This window comes from Hyaena hyaena, unplaced genomic scaffold (assembly GCF_003009895.1).
Source record: "Hyaena hyaena isolate Hyena2069 unplaced genomic scaffold, ASM300989v1 scaffold_18, whole genome shotgun sequence".
NCBI lineage: Eukaryota > Metazoa > Chordata > Mammalia > Carnivora > Hyaenidae > Hyaena > Hyaena hyaena.
In genome coordinates this window covers 7,032,399-7,056,185 of record NW_024080649.1, presented here as the reverse complement: position 1 = coordinate 7,056,185, position 23,787 = coordinate 7,032,399, and the positions used below count along the sequence as shown (strand labels likewise).

General features: G+C 41.3%; 1 protein-coding gene across 2 annotated transcripts in view; it reads left to right on the top strand.

The window, feature by feature from the left end:
* Nucleotides 1-18,461, top strand: part of SF3B3 (splicing factor 3b subunit 3) — a 47,172-nt gene extending 28,711 nt beyond the window's left edge. For both annotated transcript variants that reach the window (XM_039222549.1, XM_039222552.1), the window contains exons 12-26: nt 2,369-2,520; nt 2,800-2,955; nt 3,918-4,073; nt 4,599-4,742; nt 8,579-8,701; nt 9,443-9,597; nt 10,896-11,070; nt 11,845-12,050; nt 12,146-12,302; nt 13,474-13,599; nt 13,948-14,160; nt 15,275-15,373; nt 16,530-16,673; nt 17,338-17,442; nt 17,832-18,461. In XM_039222549.1, the coding sequence (XP_039078480.1) occupies nt 2,369-2,520; nt 2,800-2,955; nt 3,918-4,073; nt 4,599-4,742; nt 8,579-8,701; nt 9,443-9,597; nt 10,896-11,070; nt 11,845-12,050; nt 12,146-12,302; nt 13,474-13,599; nt 13,948-14,160; nt 15,275-15,373; nt 16,530-16,673; nt 17,338-17,442; nt 17,832-17,972 (2,252 nt within the window). In that variant the 3' untranslated portion in view covers nt 17,973-18,461. The remainder of the gene's footprint in view (nt 1-2,368; nt 2,521-2,799; nt 2,956-3,917; nt 4,074-4,598; nt 4,743-8,578; nt 8,702-9,442; nt 9,598-10,895; nt 11,071-11,844; nt 12,051-12,145; nt 12,303-13,473; nt 13,600-13,947; nt 14,161-15,274; nt 15,374-16,529; nt 16,674-17,337; nt 17,443-17,831) is intronic.
* The last annotated feature ends 5,326 nt before the right edge of the window (nt 18,462-23,787 follow it).

Below are 23,787 nucleotides of genomic sequence, written 5' to 3'. Positions count from 1 at the left end.
AAATCCACTGAGCATGTCTTTGTTTTTGTGTCTAAGCAGTCTGGGGCCTTGGGTCAAAGGAAAGATAAAGACCCAGGCAGCCCTCCTTCCTCTGTCTCCTCATTCTCTTGGATGTAAGTGAAAATTTGCATAGTCTTTTTGCTGGAAGTTCCTCCCTTTCCCCTCGCTTGAAGGAAGAGACCAGAAATCCTGGCCAGTTAACAGCCCTTTGCTGTTTGGCTTTAATTTGTTCTGGCACAGCTTTTAGCATATAAGGATTCAGTAATGAGAGTGTGGGAAAGGACATAGTATTCATATAATGTTAAAATTAAGCAATTTCTGTTCTTCATACACACTAAAAATTTCTAGTTCAAAAACAGCTGCGGTAAAGCTTTCAAGTTTGGCGTTGTGTAGACATCGATTTTGGTTTTGTTGTAAACTGTTAAGATCAGGGGCAACCCTGTCCTTACTTACATGATGGTGAACAGTTCTGGTCTTAAAAAGCCACTTTATAAGGTGTCTCCGAAGCATTTGATACATCTTGACAGTTGTAACAAAAATAATCTAAAACCAGCGTATCTACATGTCCAGTGTTACTCCTTATGATATGGAACTTGAACCTTATTCTGGATTCCTGGTGTAGCTATTAGATTATATATCCATTGGGAACAATCTTTGATCCTTGCCTTTTAGCCACTTAGTACACACATATATTATTAAGGAAAAGTTTGGTAAACTCACCCTTACTGTGAGTAACTTCATGTGTGAAACAGTTTCATAAGTTATATTTATTTCTCTATGTTTCTATTTAAAAATGTTGAGGGGCACCTGGGTGGCTTAGTCTGTTAAGCGTCCGACTTTCGCTTAGGTCATGATCTCGTGGTTCGTGGGTTCGAGCCCCGCGTCGGGCTCTGTGCTGACTGCCAGCTCAGATCCTGGAACCTGTTTCAGTCTGTGACTCCCTCTCTCTCTGACCCTCCCCTGCTCATGCTGTCTCTCTGTCTCTCCTAGAAATAAACAAAAAAACATTAAAAAAAAAATAATAATAAATAAATAAAAATGTTGATTATAGCCCACCAAATTGAATACGTCCTGTTCATAGGGCAGAATACTACAGTACGCCACACCAATGAATGATACATCTTCAGTTGTCCTCTTTTTCTGTAAGGAACACTGATTCTGCCGAACTGATTGAGTACTCTTGTTTCAGCTGAACCACCTTTGGAGCAATCAGAATCCATACTGTGTCCATGTTGTGTGTGGGATGGATTAGCCCTAGGGTGTTGAGTCCTGATAAGGGCTCAGGCACATAGGGTTCTATAGCTACTTCTACTATGAGTGGTAGCTACTTTAATTTAGTGCCTTGTCTGTTTGTCATTCTGTCCCTCGTTGCCCTGATTTCTGTATGGGGGGGGAGGGGAATTGATACAGAAAATTCAGATGTAAAATAGGAAAATCTTAATCCTTCCTTAAAAAATAATATACCTTTCTTTATTCAGCATTTGTCAAACTTTATGCCAAACATTGTGCTGGATGTGGGAGACACACAGAAGCTGTTTTATGTCTAGGATGGAATTTATGGGAAATAGGTGGCTTTTAACTGTGGGATCTGTATGAGATACTGCTGGAATTGCCTGTATTTAGGTCCTCTGACTTTGAGAAACTCATTAGTGTTTGTTTATCCATAACTGTATTTCATTAAATGAAAAGCAAATCCTAATAGGATTGCTCGTGACCACTGAATAGTTGGCATTTTTAAATAATGAGAGAGGTCAAGAGCTGACAATGTAAACAGTCCCCTCTCCTTACTTCCTGGTTAATTCTCTTATCTCATTCCAGTTGGTATATCCTGGCATTTTAAACCTGAGGGTGACAGTCTCTGAGGCTTAAGTAATGTGCTTTATTCTTTAGGTATTATGTTCCCACAGAACCTTTTTGGGAAGAGCCTGGGGACTTTTTCTGGTTTTAAGGAATATCTTTAAGAATGGATTGTGATGGGCATCTGGCACAAATAAACAAGCTTTAGGTTCAGTATATGTAAATATTGTAGTTTTCAGAATTTCCTCCTGCCTGGTTACCCTGCTTTGTTCTCTTAGCTTTTTTCTAGTAAATGTTTCAAGAAAAATCGATTTTCAAAGGTATTGGGGTAGGCATATCTACTCAGTGTATTTAATAGGCATTTAAGGAAGCAAAGTGTGTCTTTAGGCTGTTATGACTTTCAGTTATTTTTTTGGCTCATCTTGTGGTGTTTGCCACATGAGTGTGTATGATGACTACACATAGAAGTTCCTTGGAAGGTTTCTGAAGAGAAAATTTAATATGTCTCATTTGGCTTTGTAACTAATAAGAGTTCTTAGCTAACCAGCTCCTCTTTTCTTTCCTTCTGCAGATGAGTTTGATGCCTACATCATTGTGTCTTTCGTGAATGCCACACTTGTGCTATCCATCGGAGAGACTGTGGAAGAAGTGACTGACTCTGGGTTCCTGGGCACAACCCCAACCTTGTCCTGCTCTTTGTTAGGAGATGATGCTTTGGTACAGGTGAGGATTCCCAGAGAGTTACTTTATCCTTTCATTGTGGTATAGGGTGTTGTGCTCACGTTAATGAGCTTTGAACTCTTTTGAAGTGGACGTTGCAAGCATGAACTTACGTTAAGTTCACCTGTCTGGGGCCTAGTAATTTTTTGTCATTGACCCGACTGGTGCCTTGATGTAGTCGTGCCATTTCAAATAGGAGTGACCCATCTGGTAAGGGTGAGGGTCATGCTGAGGAAAGGGTCACATTGCTAAAGTCAATTTCCTTCTTGTTGCTGACTCTAGGTGTATCCTGATGGCATTCGGCACATAAGGGCAGATAAGCGAGTCAATGAGTGGAAGACCCCTGGGAAGAAAACGATTGTGAAATGTGCTGTGAACCAGCGACAAGTGGTGATCGCCCTGACAGGAGGAGAGCTGGTCTATTTTGAGATGGATCCTGTATGTTATTTTACCATTCATTGTGGAACTTAGTGTTAGGGTCCAGAGGTAAAGATGACAGTTGTAGTTCAGTATTCACAAAGAGAATTGAGGAGGGAATGTGTGTCCACAAGCCAGTCGAGCCCGGTGGGCATGGGGTAGGGAGGCTAAGTTCATGTTTTAATTCTTTTTTTTTTTTAATGTTTGTTTATTTTTGAGAAAGAGAGGATGAGCAGGGGTGGGGCAGAGAGAGAGAGGGACACACAGAATCTGAAGCAGGCTCCAGGCTCTGAGCTGTCAGCACAGAGCCCGATGTGGGTCTCAAACCCACAAACCATGAGATCATGACCTGAGCTGCTGTTGGATGCTTAAGTGACTGAGCCACCCAGGTGCCCCTCATGTTTGAGTTATAAACTAGAGTTAAGAAGTTCCATCTTAGCAATGAAATATTTTATTCTCTTGCCCTTCACACTCTACTTTTCCACCAAATATTGGCCAAAGGTTTTAACTTTTACAATCTGAAGCCATTTCAGAAATTTTCCTTTGCTCTTCTATATGGAAGGACATTGGGTATTCTCACCATGCTCTCAGGAAGTTTCTGAATGTGGTCAACCTGTATAGTTTAACTGTACCTCTGGTTGAGATTTCTTTAAGTATTTGAATTCATATTTGAATTCTCTTTTATCCAAAGTGTTCTTATGAACAAACGAATAGTTTTCTATATTTCTATTTCCTGAGAGCTCGGTTGGTTTAGAAAATTTGTAGCGTATTGTATTTATCAAAGACAAAAACATTGTGTTGTCTCTTGATTGCCTTGTCAGTAGTTTTGCTTGCTGTTAGCCTTAAGTAAAGAAATGATTGGTCATTGATTGTATTAAGAAGAGTGAGAGGAAACAAAAAGGAACTTAATAGTCCTTTCCCAGGCTCAGGGATTAGAGGCTAGTGGGAGTGGTTTGTGACCTCTCTCTGTCTTACTTCTGTAGTCAGGACAGCTGAACGAGTACACAGAACGGAAGGAGATGTCGGCCGATGTGGTGTGCATGAGTCTGGCCAATGTGCCTCCTGGAGAGCAGCGGTCTCGCTTCCTGGCTGTGGGGCTAGTGGACAACACTGTCAGAATCATCTCCCTGGACCCCTCAGTGAGTGTCACGCTTGACTTCAAGGTTCTTCCCATTGGAAACTGAGCTGCTGGCCCACCCCTCCTGGGCATCTCTGAAGTCAACTGGGCTAGACCCTGAAATCAGCCCCTGTCATTTCTTCTGATTATCGTGGCAGCACCCCTGGGGAGTCTTTGTAAAGATCCTGATTCCAGACTACTAAAGGCTATCTTGCCTTAAGCCTTGTCTCCCTTTTATAGTGAAAAACAAACAAAAAATCCCCAAGATTGCTGAAAAGGGCTTGGACTGGCTCCAGGGCCTTAGGTGACTTTTAAGAGCTGCCTTTGCTTATTTACTTTTACCATGTTAACTACTTTTACAGAAAGGAAAGCATGGTTCTCTGCAGAGCTTATTCTAAGATTTGGTTTAACTAGTAGTAACCCATTTAAAGCTCACTACAGGATTCCCCTATCCACAAGAAAGTTGTTTCTTCACTCTTAGAATTAGACTTTTTTCCCCCAAAATTGGTCATTTCCCATGTTTTATTCTTTTCTCTTTCCTCCTCAGGACTGTTTGCAGCCTCTGAGCATGCAGGCTCTCCCAGCCCAGCCTGAGTCCTTGTGTATTGTGGAAATGGGTGGGACTGAGAAGCAAGATGAGCTGGGTGAAAGGGGCTCTATTGGCTTCCTATACTTGAATATTGGTTTACAGGTAAGAGATCCGGGGCTCACGTTGGGGTCAGGCCTTCTTTAGCTTTTATGCACTCCTTATTCTATATGGGCATTTGCTTTGCCTGTGGTTTCAGTTTACCACCTCGTGAAAAGTGAATGGTGCTGGTCTGTTCCACTTCTCTCCCTTCTAATTAGAACAAGTCAGGCCTAAAGAATAAAAAGAAAAGAAAAGAAAAAGTAAGTCAGGCCTAGGAAAAAGTATTTTCATAAAGAATCTTTTGATACAATGTGTTGTGATCACTGCCCTGGGTCAGAACAAGAGTCTTCTGCAGTTCTCACAATGTGCAGCTTTTAGAAAGTAATACTTCATGGTTTCCAGTGGGCTCCTTTAGTAATAAAGGACTTCTGGGTGTTCCCTATTGTCGAAGCAGCTGGCCTCTTAAAGTGTGAAAAGTAGGAACCTAAGGATAGCAAAGTATCAGCATTTTTGACCATGTTTTTCATTTTCCTTAAAGATTATTTGCTTAAACCCCTGGGTAGATAATCTAGCCCTGGTACTTTTTGCTTTTTAGTTTTACTTCCTAATTTAGAAATTTTGCAAACATGTACTGAAGTTAGACTAATACAATGAACCCCTTTGTACCCATCACCAGTTTAATATTTACAAGCATTATGCTGTTACTGTTTTATCTATTACCCATTTTTTCTTTGTCCTGGAGTATGTTAAAGCAAATCCAGGATGATTTGTCCTTTTATCTATAAATACAGTAAAACCTTGGTTTGTGAGCATAATTCATTCCGGAAACATGCTTATAATCCAGAGCACTTGTATATCAAAGCGAATTTGAAGAATCATTGACTCAGTTGTGATCATGTGACATTTGGTGTCACATACTACTCTTACTAAAAGACATCACTTGTTTATCAAGTTAAAATTTATTAGAAATGTTGGCTTGTCTTATAGAACACTTGTAGAACAAGTTATTTGCAATCGAAGGTTTTACTACTTGAGAATGTAGCTCTAATAGATGTGTGGGTTGTTTTCTTTTTAGGCCTCAATTTTATTATGCCCAGTACAACTTAACAATTCTTTAATATCTGATACCTCATTCATGTTCTGGTTTTTCTTGGTTTGTGTTGGTTTTGTTTTTCCAAAAACGTTTTTACCTTTGGTTTTACTTAGGATCTGCATAAAGCTGTCCACAGTGTGCATTTGCATGACCTATCCCTATGTTTCTTTTATTTTTATTGTATTTTATTTATTTATTTGATATTTATTTTTCAGAGGGAGAGAGAGACAGAGCATAAGCGGGTGAGGGGTCGCCCAGGTGCCTCCCTGCCCTCCTCCCTGCCTTTGTTTCTTTTAATAACTGTCCTACCCCAGGGGTGCTTATGTGGTTCAGTCGGTTAACTGTCCGACTCTTGATTTTAGCTCAGGTCATGATGTTGTGGTTAATGAGTTCAAGCCCTGCTTGAACTGCACTGACAACATGGAGCCTACTTAGGATTCTCTCCTTCCCTCTCTCTCTGCCCCTCCCCTGCTCTCTCTCGTTCAAAATACGTAAATAAAAACTTAAAAATTGTCCTACCTTTTTTTTTTTTTATTAAAGAAACCAGATTATTTGTCTTAAGGAATTTCCACCTTCTGGATTTGGCAGAGTCCTTTCTTGTGTGTTTAATGTTACTCTATCTTCTACTTTCTATAGACTAGTGGTTGGATCTAGAGCATGCTGTCCGTTAAAAATATAACACAAGTCACATGTGTAACTTAAATATTTCTCTAACCACAAAAAAGGAACAGATGAAGTTAATTTTAATGTTTAAACATTTTTGTTTAAAATGTCATTTGAATTTGTTATCAGTATAAAAATGAAGATAACTGTTCTCTTTTTGCACAAAGTCTTTGAAATATGATGTTTTGTATGTTTTGAATTTCTTAAATGTTTATTTAACTTTTCAAAAATGTTTATTTTAGAGAGTGAAAACGAACACAAATGGGGGAGGGGCAGAGAGAGAGAGGAAGACAGAGGATCAAAAGCAGAGACCCCAATGCGGGGCCCAAACTCACAAGCCATAAGATCATGACCTGAGCTGGAAGTTAGACACTCAACCAACTGAGCCACCCAGCTGTCCCTTATGTTTGTTTATTTATTTAATTTTAAGTTTTTTAATGTTTATTTTTCAAGAGATAGAGAATGAGTGGGGGGGGGGGCAGAGAGAGAGGGAGATACGGAATCTGAAGCAGACTCCAGGCTCTGAGCTGTCAGCAGAAAGCCCGATATGGGGCTTGAACTCAGGAACTGTGAGATCCTAACCTGAGCTGAAGTTGGACGCTTAACCAAATGAGCCACCTAGGTGGCCCGATGTTTATTGACTTTTGAGAGAGAGACCAAGCGTGAGCAGAGAGACGGACACATGGAATCCAAAGCTGGGTCCAGGCTCTGAGCTGTCAGCACAGAGCCTGATGCAGGGCTTGAACTCCCGAACTGAGAGATCATGGCCTGAATTGAAATCAAGAGTCAGACTCCTAATGGACTGAGCCACCTAGGCACCCCCTGATAATTTTGTATTTTGTACTTAAGGACACATTATCTTCCCATCAACCTTTTACCTAATAACAATCGTTGATGCATGTTGCCTAGATTCATTATGTCATTAGGGACTGGGAAATGACAATTTTCTATTTCTGTCTTCATTTCATTAGCTGGTAGAAATTTTGCCTACCCCACAATACAACTCAGAGGGAAAGGATAAGTACTTTGTTTTTTCCCCCTTTATCAATTTTCAGAGTAGGGGAATGGGTACCATAGCAGTCTCCAGTGGGGACGAATGAAGTAATTTTTTATCATTTATTATTTTTAGTTTTTTTGGATAACATTATGAACTTGTAGGTTTTTATATATTTGTGCCTTAAACTATTGTGGTCTTTTTCATTTTTGGATACTAAATTGCCTCATTTTAGATGAGTGGAAGTTCTCTTTTGAAGTTAGCATTTTTGTCTTTTGAATATGATCCCATTCTCTTTGGGGGCTTCCTTCTGGCATATAACAGAGTGCCCTATATACACCTCGAACATTCTTGCCCCACACCTGAATTAGCTGTTTCTCTTAAGAGTCTTTTTTTTTTTTAATGTCTATTTTTAGGGAGAGCGAATGTGCATGAGTGGGGGAGGGGTAGAGAGAGATGGAGAGAGAATCCCAAGCAGGCTTCATGTTGACAGAGGCAGAACCCAACTCAGGGTTGAGTCCAGACAAACCATGAGGTCCTCACGGTTTGTGAGTTTGCAGAGCCTGCTTGAGATTTTCCCTCTTTCTTTCCACCCCCCCCCCCCGCCCTCGTTGTACTCTCTCTCTCTCAAAATAAATGAATAAACTCTATTTTTATTTTTTTTTAATGTTTTTATTTCTGAGAGAGAGACACAGCATGAGCAGTGGAGGGTCAGAGAGAGAGGGAGATACAGAATCTGAAGCAGGCTCCAGGCTCTGAGCTAGCTGTCAGCACAGAGCCCAATGCGGGGCTTGAACCCACAAACCGTGAGATCATGACCTGAGCCAGAGTCGGATGCTTAACTGACTGAGCCACCCTGGCACCCCATGAATAAACTTTAAAAAAGAAGACTTTAGCATACATGGTAGAGAGAATTTTAAAGGTTATACAGTGAAAAATAAGTGCTTTTTCCTTAGTAGATGCTCAGTAACTATTTGAATGAGTGAGCGATTTAGTGAGAGAATGAATGAGCGGTTGGCTGATTTTTAGGATATTCTTTAAACCACTAAGTCATTGCCTTTCGTCTGTTCTGAACTTAGAGATTTTGTGAAGTAGCCAAGGGAGCTTCCATTATGGTTAAGTTTCACCCACTCTTCTCCTTTTTATTAGAATGGTGTGCTGCTGAGAACTGTCTTGGACCCTGTCACCGGGGATCTGTCTGACACCCGCACTAGGTACCTGGGGTCTCGTCCTGTGAAACTCTTTCGTGTCCGGATGCAAGGCCAAGAGGCAGTAAGTAATGAAAGTGGGCAGGCACCATGTTTAGATGTTAGTGGCATCAGCTGAGAAAAGCTCCCTTGGTGTAAGTTTTGCTATCATTAATTCACCATATGTGGTTAGTTTGACATTAGCTCCCTCTTGATAAGATTCTTTTATGTAGGAAGTTTTGGATTCCTTAATCCAGAGCTTTCCATGGCATTGAACTATGTTTTAGTTTTTGGGGCTTAGGATAGCGATCTGTTCAGCTCTCAGGCTGAGCAAATGGAGCTTACTGAGAAGTACTTAGAAACCTCCTATCAAGGATACGTCTACCCATGAACAACTTTCTACCAATACCAGGGTTTACCAAGTAATGTGTAAGAGATTGGGAAACATGGTGTCCTTTGTATCTAAGAATGTTATTGTTGCTGGGTGCTTTGCTAGTTCTGGACGTGAAGTCAAAATTAGTTGCATTAGCATGTCCTTCTTGCAACTCTCCAGCCTCATGATAGTATTCCCATTTTACACATGTGGAAATGTAGAGAGATTGAGTGATTAGGTCATACAGCTAGTAGCTCATGCTTTTAGCAGATATTAAGCCATACATTCCATCGCTTCTCCAGGATTCTCTTTAATCATAAGGTAGCTTTTAGGTTTCTAAAATTCCTTGGGATATTCTGCAGACTAAAAGTTGCAGATAGGGAGTTTGGATATTTGGTTACCATTGTATTTGTGTTTTTCCCAAGCTTATTGGAGGTGTTTTTCTTTCTTCAGGTGTTGGCCATGTCTAGCCGCTCATGGTTGAGCTATTCTTACCAGTCTCGTTTCCATCTTACCCCCTTGTCTTATGAGACCCTGGAATTTGCATCTGGCTTCGCCTCTGAACAGTGTCCCGAGGGCATTGTTGCCATCTCCACCAATACCCTGAGGTGAGAGTCCCATAGTGTAAGCCCAGTGGGAAGTTCTGCCAGTGGCTGGGATTCTGGTTCTGCTAGGGTGTTGGAAAGTGATGAAGTGATGACTTGGTGGCAGTGAGCCGACTCTTCACTGTGGGACTAGGGTGTTGCAACTGAAACCTTCAGGATTTTAATTAAGTATCTGGTAGCCAGGTTTCAGTGTTTGGAGTTTTAGCTTCTGTTTAGAGTTTCACAGCCAAGTTTTAATATACTTATCAGTACAGTTCATTCTCCTTGAGATTTAAGAGCCTTATTTTCCAGGGCAGCGCCATTGTATTAGTTTTAGAGCAGGCAGGAATGGAATCACTGATAACTTTTTCTCATTCTGTCTTGTCATTTGCAGTGCTGCATGTTCAGTTTTAACCTCAGTATACGTTATTTATGCCTTTTGTAAGTTGACAGACTCCTATTTACGCTTATTATGTTGGAGTGAGCACTATCTATATTGGTTTGACTGTCTCACGTTTTGGGTTTGGTTTTTCCTTATTTGATCTTTTAATGCCACCCTTGTTTGTGTCCTGGTTGTAACTACTGGCTTGTCACAGGAGCAACTCTATCAAGAGGCTGTAACTTACCAAGTGGATGACTTACCAAGTAAACTCCCAGATATCTATGCAGTAGCTTTCAGTATCTTTTCAGTCATTGTTCATGCTTTCTCTAACCTCCACTTTATATACCTTCTGCTCCAGTACGCTCTACCCGCATGGTGTTTAACTTTTTTCTTTTTTAATGTTTATTTATTTACTTAAAATTTTTTAAAATGTTTGTTTACTTTTGAGAGAGATAGAATGAGTGAGAGAAGGTCAGGGAGAGAGGGAAACTGAGAATCTGAAGCAGACTCTGTGCCGATTGTGAGATCATGACCTAAGCCAAAGTTGGATGCTTAACCGACTGAGCCATCCAGGCGCCCCTATTTACTTTTGAGAGAGACACCATGAGCTAGGGAGGGGCAGAGAGAGAGAGAAACACAGAATTCAAAGCAAGCTCCAGGCTCTGAGCTGTCAGCACAGAGCCCAACGTGGGGCTCAAACCCACAACTGTGAAATCTTGACCTGAGCTAAAGTCGGAGGCTTAACCGACTGAGCCACCCAGGCGCCCCTGTTGTTTCATGCTTCTTAATGCCAACATTAGAGCTTTAAAGGTTGATGCATTTGCTGTCAACATTAGAGCTTTAAGGGTTGATACATTTGCTGTGACTGCTCATGGACCATTTTGAGGCCATTTTCTAGATGAATGAGTGATCTACTAATTCTCTGCATTTCTCCCCATAGGATTTTAGCGTTGGAGAAGCTAGGAGCTGTCTTCAATCAGGTAGCCTTTCCACTGCAGTATACACCCAGGAAATTTGTCATTCACCCAGAGAGTAACAACCTTATCATCATTGAGACAGACCACAATGCCTACACAGAAGCAACAAAAGCTCAGAGGAAGCAACAGATGGCAGAGGTAATGAGACAATGAGGGTAATGAGGGTTTGATTAAAAGGCACTTGTGAAATTTTGTTCAGAAGTTTAAACTTGTGTAATTGTTGATTTTATTCTTTGTTATGTTTAAAAAAAAAAAAAGTCCCAGGCTCTTGTCATGTTCTTTAAGCAGAGCCATTTGCCAGAATCCTTAGTTTTAGAGGTTTTCTTATGACTTGGGACTAATACACTGACTTAGGTTATTCAGTATTCAGCTTTCATTCTTAGAACATAGTTCTTCAGTCTTTGAGCTTCCCAAAGTCTGTGTATGTGTTTCCTGGATTCGAGCCCAAAGGAGACAGCTTTTATATTTTCCATAATACTACTTCTTTCCAGAAATCATTTCCCAGCAAAAAACAAATAGTTCCAACCATGTAAAACTGTATCTGGCCTGGAAGAGAGAAGACAAGTAGTTTTAGCACAGGAAATTAGATGGGGTAGGTGAAAAAGTGGTGTTTTCACTTTATGTATCTCAGACCACTTGTCAGTTGTCAGTCACCGTTCAGGGTTTTTTTTAACTTTTTTTTTTGCTATTAAAAAAAGAAGTACCTGATTTCCCCTTTAGTGGTTTTCCTCTTCCCCTTGTTTATACACCTTTCCCTTTAATCTTCATTTTGGGAAATTTGGTTTTGGCCTACAGACTTTGCTATTGTATATAATATGAACTATCCTTGGAGGTGTTTTTGCTGCTTGACCACTTCTCACACCCAGCAACCAACTTTTCCTTGTTATTATTTTTGTTTTGTTTTTGATTTAGGAAATGGTAGAAGCAGCAGGGGAGGACGAACGGGAGCTCGCTGCAGAGATGGCAGCAGCGTTCCTCAATGAAAACCTCCCTGAATCCATTTTTGGAGCTCCTAAGGCTGGCAATGGGCAGTGGGCTTCTGTGATCCGAGTCATGAATCCTATTCAAGGGAACACACTAGACCTTGTCCAGCTAGAACAGAATGAGGCTGCTTTTAGGTAAGGAGCTGAGGACATCCAGGGTTTTGGAGGCTGTTATGGGAATTTTCTGGCCTATAACTAATGCTGATTCCTGCTTTTTTCTCTGTATGCAGTGTGGCTGTTTGTAGGTTCTCCAATACTGGTGATGATTGGTATGTGTTGGTGGGCGTGGCCAAAGACCTGATACTCAACCCTCGATCTGTAGCAGGGGGCTTTGTCTATACCTACAAGCTTGTGAACAACGGGGAAAAATTGGAGTTTTTGCACAAGGTAGGAACCAGCCTGGATCTTAGCTCCTACTAGCCTCCCCCACTTTTGCTTAAGCTGTTGGTCAGGTCTTCTGGTGACCATTTTGAGAGCCAGCTCATCGATGGTGTTCCATCTGTTGGTGGCACACAGAAAATGCCCAGGGTTTCACAGTCCAGTGAACCTCCACTGCCTGGGAGTCCCACCAGAAGCCTGTGTGCTAACCATCCACTGTTGTGAAATAGATGCACACTGGATTGGCCGTTTGTTTGCTGGTTTTACTAAGCAGGCAGCAGTTTGTGACCAAAATCCAGCAGTTCTAAAGAATTAATATTCTCTTCAAGAGTTATTGTTTAACGGATACAGAGAAGTTTTGGGGATTGATGGTGGTGATGGTAGCACAACAGTGTGAATATGTTTGATGTCACTGAACTGTATGCTAAAAATGGTTAAAATGTAAGTTTTATGTGTATTTTAATCACAATCTTTTTTTTTTTTTTTTTTAAGTTTATTTTTGAGAGAGAATGTGTGCATACAAGTTGGGGAGGGGCAGGGAGAGAGAGGGGGAGACACAGAATCCGAAGCAGGTTCCAGGCTTTGAGCTGTCAGCACCGAGCCTGCTATGGGGCTTGAACTCAGGAACTGTGAGATCATGACTTGAGCCAAAGTCGGATGTTCATCTGACTTAGCCACAGTTTTTAAGTTAAGGAAGAAAATTCTTGTTCTTTCTTACAGGCAGTACATTTATGTATCTCCTCCAGCCCTTCACAGAGAAGTGTCCTCTAGGAAATAGTTACTTCATGGACTTCTTTCTGTGCTGAATTCATTATGTCTCCCTTGTCACTAATACTCCATTCCCATCCCACTACAAGCAGCATTCACTTCTCCAGTATTGAGTCTTCACTATTAGTTAATGGCACCATTTGAATTAGCATGGGCTGGGAGATAGCATTCGTCAGGCCTGAGGGCTTCCTTCCACCTGTGGCATTGATTAATTTGCTGAGTGATGTGCAGTGTATGGGACATATTTACCCAAACACCTATTTCATAGAGACTATTGTATGTGTGATTTATTTCTCTGATGAGCAAGAGATGATCACTCTGACATACCTGTAAAGATACTTTTGGTTGAGAGGGTGGGGCTAGCATATGGCTGGTGTTCTAATAGCTGCATTACCTGTTTTTCTTCTCACAGACTCCAGTGGAAGAGGTCCCTGCTGCCATTGCCCCATTCCAGGGGAGGGTGTTGATTGGTGTGGGGAAGCTTCTGCGAGTCTATGACCTGGGAAAGAAGAAGTTACTCCGAAAGTGTGAGAACAAGGTAAATATGCTGGTAGAGGGCTTCAGAAGTAGTTAGTATGGAAGGAGGAAACATTGGCGGGATGGTGGACAGTAACTTTGAGCCTTGAGAATGAGAGTAGTTAGGTGGCTTTCTTGATTTCTTCACATAAAGAACCAGATTTCTGTCCTGTTTGCTTCTCTAAGGTATTTAACTCTGAGAATTGAACATCTATTTTCACTATATTAAAACCAGTTAGCTTTTTTTCTATCTGAGGAATTTTTTGCTGACTATTCTATAGGCTCTATATATGTTGCAGTGAGGAAAAGCTGGACTTTCTGTGGTTCTGAGCCTCAGAGTTATTCTTGATGCTGTCCTTGTTTTTCCCAGCATATTGCCAATTACATCTCTGGGATCCAGACTATTGGACACAGGGTAATTGTGTCTGACGTCCAAGAAAGTTTCATTTGGGTTCGATACAAACGTAATGAGAACCAGCTCATCATTTTCGCTGATGATACTTACCCACGATGGGTCACTACAGCTAGCCTTCTGGACTATGACACTGTGGCTGGGGCAGATAAGTTTGGCAACATTTGTGTGGTGAGTTGATGTTTATTTGGGTTATATTGATGTGTGGGAAAGCTGGCTTAGTTTTCACTGGTAAAACCAAGAGCCCAGGACTGTGATTTCTAATATGGAAAGTAAAAATGAGTATAAAATTCACTCCTACTCAGGCTAGCTCTAAAAACAAAACTGCGTTCTTTAAGCCTTCTTATTAGTCTTTTATTTTTTAATTTTATTTATTTTTACAGTTTTTTTTTTTAAGTTCTGTACCCAGTGTGGGGGTTGAACTCACAATCCCAAGATCAAGAGTTGTACACTCTACTGACTGAGCTAGCCAGGCGCCTCATTCTGGTCAGTCTTTTAGAACCTCCCCTTCTCCATCCCTCCACCATGTGCCTCCTCCTCCTCACTGGAATATTTTTTTAAAAAATGTTGAGGGTTTTTTGAGAGAGAGAGCGAATGAGCATGGGAGGGGCAGAACAGGAGACAGAGAAATCTAAGCAGGCTGTGCACTGTCAATGCAGAACCCACTGCGAGGCTCAAATTCAGGAACTGTGTGATCCTAGCCAAAATCAAGAGTTGATTAACCAACTAAGCCACACAGGTACCCCTGGATAATTTAATAGTGATAGGTTTCATTTGAGCTAATGAGTAATATTTATTTTTACCTTTATCAGAACTTTGGCTTCTTTCTTTTTTTTTTTAATGTTTGTTTATTTTTGAGAGAGCGAGCGAGCACATGTGCTCAAAGGAGGGGCAGAGAGAGAGAGAGGGAGAGAGAGGATCCGAAGTAGGAACACAGTGACAACAGAGTGCCCAGTGTGAGGCTCGAACTCATGAACTGTGAGATCATGACCTGAGCAGAACTTGGAAATTCAGTCGACTGAGTCACCCAGGCATCCCGTTGGCTTATCTTTTTAAGCACAGTCTCACTTCTCTTATTTATGTCCTTTGGCTTCTGGTTTGTTCTTGCTCATGGCTTGATTCTCTTGAGTTTCTCACTCAAACATCAGGTGCAGGAAACTGGCTCAGGTCTCTGCCAAAGATGGTGTCCCAGGCTTACTTTCAAGGATCTGGGGCAAACATTGCTTGGTGATCCAGGTGGGTACATGTAGGACCCAGCCCTCTGACTTGTGTCACTTTCTTGTAGGTAAGGCTCCCACCTAACACCAATGATGAAGTGGACGAGGATCCCACAGGAAACAAAGCCCTGTGGGACCGGGGGTTGCTCAATGGGGCCTCTCAGAAGGTAAGATTACAGAAGGGGCCCAGTAGGACAGGAGCCAGCCTGTATAGTACATTCCCCAGGGCTCTCACTCAGGGAACATTTTTTAGTCACTTATCCACAGTGCACATGATTCTGCTGAGTTCTCTCCTGTATATGGAGGTCCTTTCATGGCCTGTGATGGACAGATGCTAGGTTTAATGTAAAATGACCAAGTCATCATTCCATTTTTATAACTGTAGAAATAGGATTTTTTTCCAAGACATTTTAGCAGTGAGTGGAACATAATGAGTTCCTTAGAAAAAATTGATGCACAGGGTCATTCCTGGTATGAAACCAGCTTTTCTCTGAAATGTTCTTTTCTCCTGTAGGCATGTATTTCTCCTGTAGGCATCTGTTTCTGTAGTAAAGCATCTCTGGATGTTTTAGAATAGATCTATTTTAAAAGCCAAGTCTAACGATTGCTGCTTTTTTTGTTTGTTTTATTTCTGAGAGAGTGAGAGAGAGTAAGCAGGGGAGGGTCAGAGAGAGAGGGAGATACAGAATCTGAAACAGCTCTGAGCTAGCTGTCAGCACAGAGCCCAACGCGGGGCTCGAACCCACAAACCATGAGATCATGACCTGAGCCGAAGTTGGACGCTTAACTGACTGAGCCACCCAGGTGCCCCATGATTTCTGCTTTTTAGTAATTTTCTGTGTTTTTTTTTTAATTGTAAACTTGATAATTTAACAAAAATTTTTTTTCACTCTAATTGTTTGTCAGAAATGATCTAACTTTAGCATGTTTGTGAGGACCTTAATCTCAAGTAAATTTTAAGAACATTCTAAAACTTAAAAAAAAATTTTTTTTAATGTTTATTTTAATTTTTGAAAGAGAGAGAGAGAATGTGAACAGGGGAGGGACAGAGATACAGAATCCCGAGCAGGCTCTAGGCTCTGAGCTATCAGCACAGAGCCTGATGCAGTGCTTGAACTCATGTACCATGAGATCATAAACTGAGCCAAAGTTGGATGCTTAACCAACTGAGCTACCCAGGTGACTCTAAAGCACTTTTAAGTGTTAGTAATTTTTGGATTTAAAAGAAGATGAAATATGCCCTTTGGAGGCACTCATTGCTGTTGCTAATCTAGAACAGGTCGTGAGGGTACACATAGTTACTAGTCTGTTTTTGACTTGTAGGCAGAGGTGATCATGAACTACCATGTGGGCGAGACAGTGCTGTCATTACAGAAGACCACACTGATCCCCGGAGGCTCAGAATCACTTGTCTATACTACCTTGTCAGGAGGAATTGGCATCCTTGTCCCCTTCACATCCCATGAGGTAAAATCTCCCACATTCTTCTGGCCTTTGCTTTAGCAAGGTTGTTTCTTGGTGCTAAATCAGCCTAAGAGGGCAAATCTTATGTCCCCACTTGTAACTTGGCATGTTCTGGAAATTTTATAAGGTGACAGACATGTCTTTGAAGGTAAGAGTCCTGATACCTTCCCTCCCCTGTGCGAAGAGCCATTTGTTTCATACTGTCCCTGGGTTTGGTTCAGTTCTGATGTGGATATAGCATTAGTTAGAGGCCAAAGCCCCAGAACCAAACTCCATAGAGTAGAAATGATGGATGATGTGGACTGTGCGTTTATTTATCTCCTTGAGTCAACTCTAGGATTGGCTAAATTGGATTTATGTTATTCCAGCTAAAGAAGCTGGGATCAGGAATCTGACTTCACAAATCATTCTTTACATACAGGGTTCTCTTGTGTTCTACAAATACAGGTGGGGTTTCTTTCAAGTTTTCACTATCTTGTAGCAGGAAAGCCTATGATTGTCAGGAGTAATTTGTTAACAAATTAAGCAATTTGTGAGCAAGCAATTAATATCTTTGTGGTAAAAAGAAATCAGTGCCTTGTCTGTTCATTGTTCTTCTGGAAACCATAGACTAGTAGTTGAAATCACTTTTCTCTTTTAGTGACAGATTCTGTGTTTCTTCCACCAGGACCATGACTTCTTCCAGCATGTGGAAATGCACCTACGATCTGAGCATCCCCCTCTCTGTGGGCGAGACCACCTCAGCTTTCGTTCCTATTACTTCCCTGTTAAGGTAAGCTCTTCGTTGAAATCTGGGCTGAAAAGGGGGGGATCCTTAGCCCATTTAACATGTCTTTTTTGTGGACTTCCCTCTCTTAAGAATCAAAACAGTCCTAAATGAAGGAGCATGAAAAGAGTGGATTGATGGAGGCAGTAATGGGGGAAAGGAATGGCTAGTGATATTCAGGGACCTCTTCCCGCAGGGCAGACCACAGCCAGAGAAAAGGCTTCACCCAGTATTGCTAATCTGAACATGGGCTACTAAGGACTAACTTAGAATAGTGTTCCTGGCTCCGTAAATGGTTCAGATATCAGAGAGAATAAAAGCTTTCCTTGCAGCTGCTTCAGCATATGTCACTTTCTGTGAGCATCTAACCTTTTTACCTTACTTTTCTACGTAAGAATGTGATAGATGGAGACCTCTGTGAGCAATTCAACTCCATGGAGCCCAATAAACAGAAGAATGTCTCTGAAGAACTGGACCGAACCCCACCTGAGGTGTCCAAGAAGCTTGAGGACATCCGGACCCGTTATGCCTTCTGAGCCCTTTTTCTGTGGGGCTTGTGTCAGAGACTCTCTGTTTTGTTTCCCCTACCACTTGGCTCTGAACACATGTGGCAGAAGAAGGGTGGCTGGATATAATAAGACTTTGTAATATTAAAGCTAGTATGTCTTTCGTATCCACTCTTCCCTTGGAGTGACTGGTTCCCTCTAAAATTGGCACTGAAATTTGCTATGCTTCTTTCTGCCTAGTACATAATACATTGCCCCCGGGTTCTGGTGTGTAATAAGATGTTGGCTCTTCCCCAAAGCTTTCCCTGCATCAATATTTCTGGCTCTCTTGTCTACTTTTGTACACACCCTTAGTTTTTAACTGGTTTACCTGTAAATACAGTTTTGTACAATGTTATCTTTGTGGGAGGGAGGGGGGAGGCAGGCAAGCTGAGGTGGGGACCAGGTTGAATATAGTGTACCTCCTGAGTTCTGCCACTCTGAAATCTAACCAGAAATACAAATCTAGTTTTTAAGGTGGCTGGTGTCCATGTGTCTTTTCTGGGGGTGAGAATTTAGGTTGGAGATTTGATCCTTAGTTGGAGCAGGAAGAATGGAGTATCCTCCTTCCTTCTAGCTACCTGCTTGTGCTTTTGACTCCCTGTGGCCTCACTCCTTGCTCCGTGGTGGGTTTTTGGCTTCCTGTAGTTCGTTCTGCTATGCAGATAAAACCTGGGCTTGATAATGTAGTCAGCCACACCTCTTCCCATTGAATATTGAGGAAGGGTGATTGATTTCTTTTCTGCTTTAATTTTTTTTTAATGGTTGTTTATTTTGAGATAGTAAAGGGGTGCCTGTGCACAGTAGGGGAGGGCTGAGAGAGAGAGACAGAATCCTAAGCAGGCTCTGCCATATCAGCACTATCAGTGCAGAGCCTGATGTGGGACTTGATCCCACAAACTGTGAGATCCCAGTCTGAGCTGAAATCAAGAGTCAGATACTTAACTGACTGAGCCACCCAGGTGCCCCTTCTCTCCCTTGTTTTAGCTTCCTTCTACTTTGAGATTTTTAGAGTGAAGGGTTTGGTATACATTCCAGCTGGGTAGTCTCTTAACAGATGCTCCCTTTACTTCTACAGCTCCAGAAATGGTCGTTTGCCATATGAATCCTAGGAAGGATCAGTAAGTACAGAAGAACCCAGATACTAAACCTGCCCATGGGAACAAAGTCAGTATATGTGATCTCTGTTTAAAGACTCATGGATAATGACAAGGGAGGGGTGGGTACTGTCTGCAGCAGTCATCTTAGGCAAGCTCTGGTGGGCCTTTGGAGTATGAAGAGGCAGCACTGGTAGCTTGTCAACTGCAGGTGTCCTAGTGTTTCAGCCTATGCCTGAGGACCCCAGGTCTAGTCATCTAAGCAGTCCTCCAGCTTCATTGAACTTGGAGAGACCCAAGCTCACTGCTGTTCTCAGTATTTCACAGAGTAAAACACTCTTTCATGTGCCTGTGCTCAGCCACTTCCATGAACAGATTCTCAGTGGCTAGCACTGGGTTAGAATCAGATCAAGGTGATTAGATAAAATCTTCGACCCTGAGCAGCCCACAATCCAGTGCAGAGAGTTCCTAGTGCTTTCCCTGCAAACTGTACCTCTAAGTATGACTAGGTTTTAGAGCATTCAGTAGAGATCCAGGTTTTGCCAAGAATTGAGCCCCTAAATAACACTGTCAGTTATCTCACTGATTCATAGAACAGAAGACAATACTTTTGAGTTACATTTTTATGGCCTAATTCCAGGGCTCATTTTTCCTGTGGCCCCTACCCAAAGCCATTCCGTTCAGTCTGTCAGATTGTATGATATTGAGATGCAGTAGTCTGGGAAACTTTGCATAAATGTTTGAGTAGCAGCCCCTATTTCCCAGTTTCTTTTCTGAAGTACTTATGTCTATAGTCCTAGAGGGTTTTTATATGTAAGAGAGGAAAATGTGATCTCTGTATATAGAATTAGGAATTGTCTTGGGTTGGGGGTAATGGGATAGACAGGAGTTCATTAGTTATATAATCACAGCCAATGGGAGAAGGACACTGCCTGCCATACAGAGTCACGTGGGGGTCACACCTAACACCCACATAAATAGTTGGGGGCTTTGGGAGGGAGACAGGCTTTGTTTTGTAGTGTCAAGAAGGTGGGGTGCCTTTTGGTTCCTATGGGAAGATGTGATTGGCTTGTTTGAGTAAATCCATAGACTGGAGTGAACTGAAACCTGCTGCCCAGAGAGGGGCAGGAACTGTGTTCATTTGATAAAAAGGGTTGTTTATCCTGGGGAACCTTACCCATAAGAGCAGAGTTGGGAGGGAATCTTGCTTTTGGGCCATTTGAAGCCCTTTTGATTTTACAGTATATAATACTGAGTCTTAATTTTAGATCTTTTAACCACAGCTGGGAATGTGTGGCAATCTGATTATTGCCCCACTAGAGAGCTACAGGTAAGCCAGGCAAAAGTTTCATGTTATGAAATTCTGTCCTTTCCCATTACTCTGTAACCCAGAGTCCAGAGAAGATGATAGAGACTCAGTGGGATTGTCACAGAAATGTGGGTGCATTTTGCAAAAAGTTAACTGGTAGATGACAGCAAATCAAGAGCTATTAATGTTCTGAGCATTGTACTGATAAGAAGTACAGTAAGAAATGCACAGGGCCTGTCTAGTTGAACTTGATAGTCTAGTAAGGAAGCAATCAGTCAAAATGTGTTTATAGTAGAAAGAGAACTAGAATCAGGCAACATGTCTGATCTGGCTTGGCCAGATAACAGCTGAGTGACCCTTAAATGAGCCTTGGTTAAAAACTAATGAGCCTTGGTTCCTCTGACTCTACAAAATAAAGGGAGAGATGTCATATAAGCTACATGGAAGTCCCTTACTGTGTTGCTTAACCTTGAGACAGGGATGGTTCCTAAGAATCCTAGCACTTAACCAAAAAAGTCAAAGTGACTTTGTGTCTCTTGGGAGTACAGATATTGTTTTTATTTTTTATTTTTTTAAATGTTCTTAATCATGGGGGCACCTAGGTGGCTCAGTCGATTAAGTGGCCGACGACAGCTCAGGTCATGATCTTGCGGTCTGTGAGCTCGAGCCCCGTGTCATACTCTGTGCTGACAGCTCGGAGCCTGGAGCCTGTTTCGGATTCTGTGTCTCCCTCTCTCTGCCCCTCCCTAGCTCATGCTCTGTCTCTGTCTCAAAAAAAAATAAACATTAAAAAAATTTTTTTTAAATGTTCTTAATCATGAAAATCATCTTTTATAGGCCACTCAGTATAGATTCCTGGACAAGTCTAGACATGAACTCACAGGCCTGAGTTCAGTCAAGTCTTTGCTTCTCTGATTAGATACATCTGACATTGCTCGGGCAGGTTGGCATTTTACCTGTAACATGTAGATAAACAGGGTTGGTGTGAGAATAAAATGAGAGCATCTACCTAAAATACCCAGCACCCAGCCCAGCATATTGTGGGTGCTTATTTTTTTTTTTTTTTTTTTTTTTTTTTTGTGGGTGCTTATTGAGCCAAACCTGAGCTCTTAAAATTTGGGACTTAGGTCAGGAAGACAGTGAAGTCTTCCATTTTACTTTAGGAGGCACTGACTAATGATAGACCTGAGTCTCCTTCCCTCCCCACCCCATACACGCTTTGATGTTTTCTTTACCCCTTCTTCTGCTTTTCTTTTGATGTGTCTGTTGACTTTCTTACATTCTCTGTTGTAGCCAAATGGGCACTGGATGATATAGAGTTTTGAGGGCTATATGATAACATTTCAGCTCTATAACTGAGGCACCTTCTCTGGACTTGATTTCTCTACCAAGATTCTAACAGCTGGAAAGATTTTCTTTTTTTTTTTTCTTTTTTTCTTTTTTTTTAATTTTTTTAATTTTTTTTACAAATAGTTTATTGTCAAATTAGTTTCTACATAACACTCAGTGCTCATCCCCAAAGTGCCCTCCTCCATGCCCATCCCCCCCTGCCCCCCACATCCATCAGTCCTCAGTTTTTGTCAGCATTCAAGAGTCTCTCATGGTTTGCCTCTCTCCCCTTCCCCCACCATTTCCGCCCTTCTTCTCCCCCTTGTTCCTCCGTCAAGTTCCTCCTAATCCTCCTATACGTGCAAACATATGATATTTGTAAGATTTTCTTTTTTTTAATCCCTCCAGTTTTATTGAGGTATAATCTACATACATCACTGTATAAGTTGAAAGTGTACAGCACACATTCATCATCTCTGAGATACTGAAAAGCCGCGAAGATAATATATCACATACAGTGTTAACTAGTCCTACATTACATCTCTAATATGTTTTTCCTCTTAACACCTGGAAGTTTATACCTCTCGACCACCTTGCTTCAGTGCCAGTGCCATTCCTCTACTTCAGTTGCTGATCTTGTCTCTTTTTAGGAGTTTGCTGTTTTTTTAGACTCCATGTGTGAGGTCATACAGTATTCTGTCTGACTTATTTCACTTAGAATATTGCCCTTAAGGTCCATCCTTGTCACAAATGGCAAGATTTTAATGACTGAATAATACTCTATTGTGTACATACACACCACAACTTTTTATTTTTTTTATTTCCTAGTAAACATACAGTGTTACATTAATTTCAAATGTCCAATGCAGTGATTCCACAAGTGTATGCATTACTCAGTTCTCATCACTATAAGTGCACAACTTGTAATCCTTCCACCTCTTTCACCCATCATCCCACTGCCTTCCCTCTGGTAACCATCAGTTCTCTATAGTTACGAATCTGTTTCTTGATTTGTCTCTTTTTTTTCTTTCACTCATTTGTTAAGTTCCACGGATAAGTGAGATCATATATTAGTTTTTCTCTCACTAACTTAATTTCGCTTAGCATTATACTCTCTTGCATCTGTGTCATTGCAAATGGCAAGATTGCATTCTTTTTTTCTTTATTTTTGAGAGACAGAGCACAAGCGGGGGAGGCGCAGAGAGAGAGAGAGGGAGACACAGAATCTGAAGCAGGCTCCGGGCTCTGAACTGTCAGCACAGAGCCAGACATGAGGCTCTAACTCACAAGCCATGAGATCATGACCTGAGCTGAAATCAGACTCTTAACCATCTGAGCCACCCAGGTGCCCCCCTCATTTTAGTTTTGATTCTCACTTCCCTGATGATTGATGTTGAACATCCTTTTGTGTATCTGTTTGCCATCTGAGTGTATTCATTGTAGAAATGTATGTTCATGTCTTCCCAGTTTTTAATTGGATTATTTGTTTTTTGGGTGTTGAGTTGTATCAGTTCTTTATTTTGAATACTAATCTCTTATCAGATATGTCATTTGTAAATATCTTCTCCCATTCAGTAAGTTCTCTTTTAGTTAGGTAGATTTTTTTCCTTTGCTGTGCAGAAGCTTTTATTTTGACACAATCCCAATAATTTGCTTTTATTTCCCTTGCCTCAGGAGATATCTCAATGAAAATTGGTATGGCCAGTGTCATAGATATTACTGCCTGTGCTCTCTTTGAGGATTTTTATGGTTTCAGGTCTCACATTTAGATCTTTAATCCATTTTAAGTTTATTTTTGTGTATGCTGTAAGAAAGTGGTCCAGTTTCATTCTTTTGCATGTAGCTGTCCTGTTGGGAATTTTCAACACCCATTTGTTGAACTACCACAACTTCTTATTCATTTATCCATTGATTATTGTTTTCATGTCTTGACTACTGTAAATAACACTACTATGAATATATGTGTACAGATATCTGTTTTCATTTCCTTTGGATATATTCCCAGAAGTGGAATTGCTGGATCATAGGGCAGATTTATTTTTAATTTTTTTGAGGATTCTCTATACTGTTT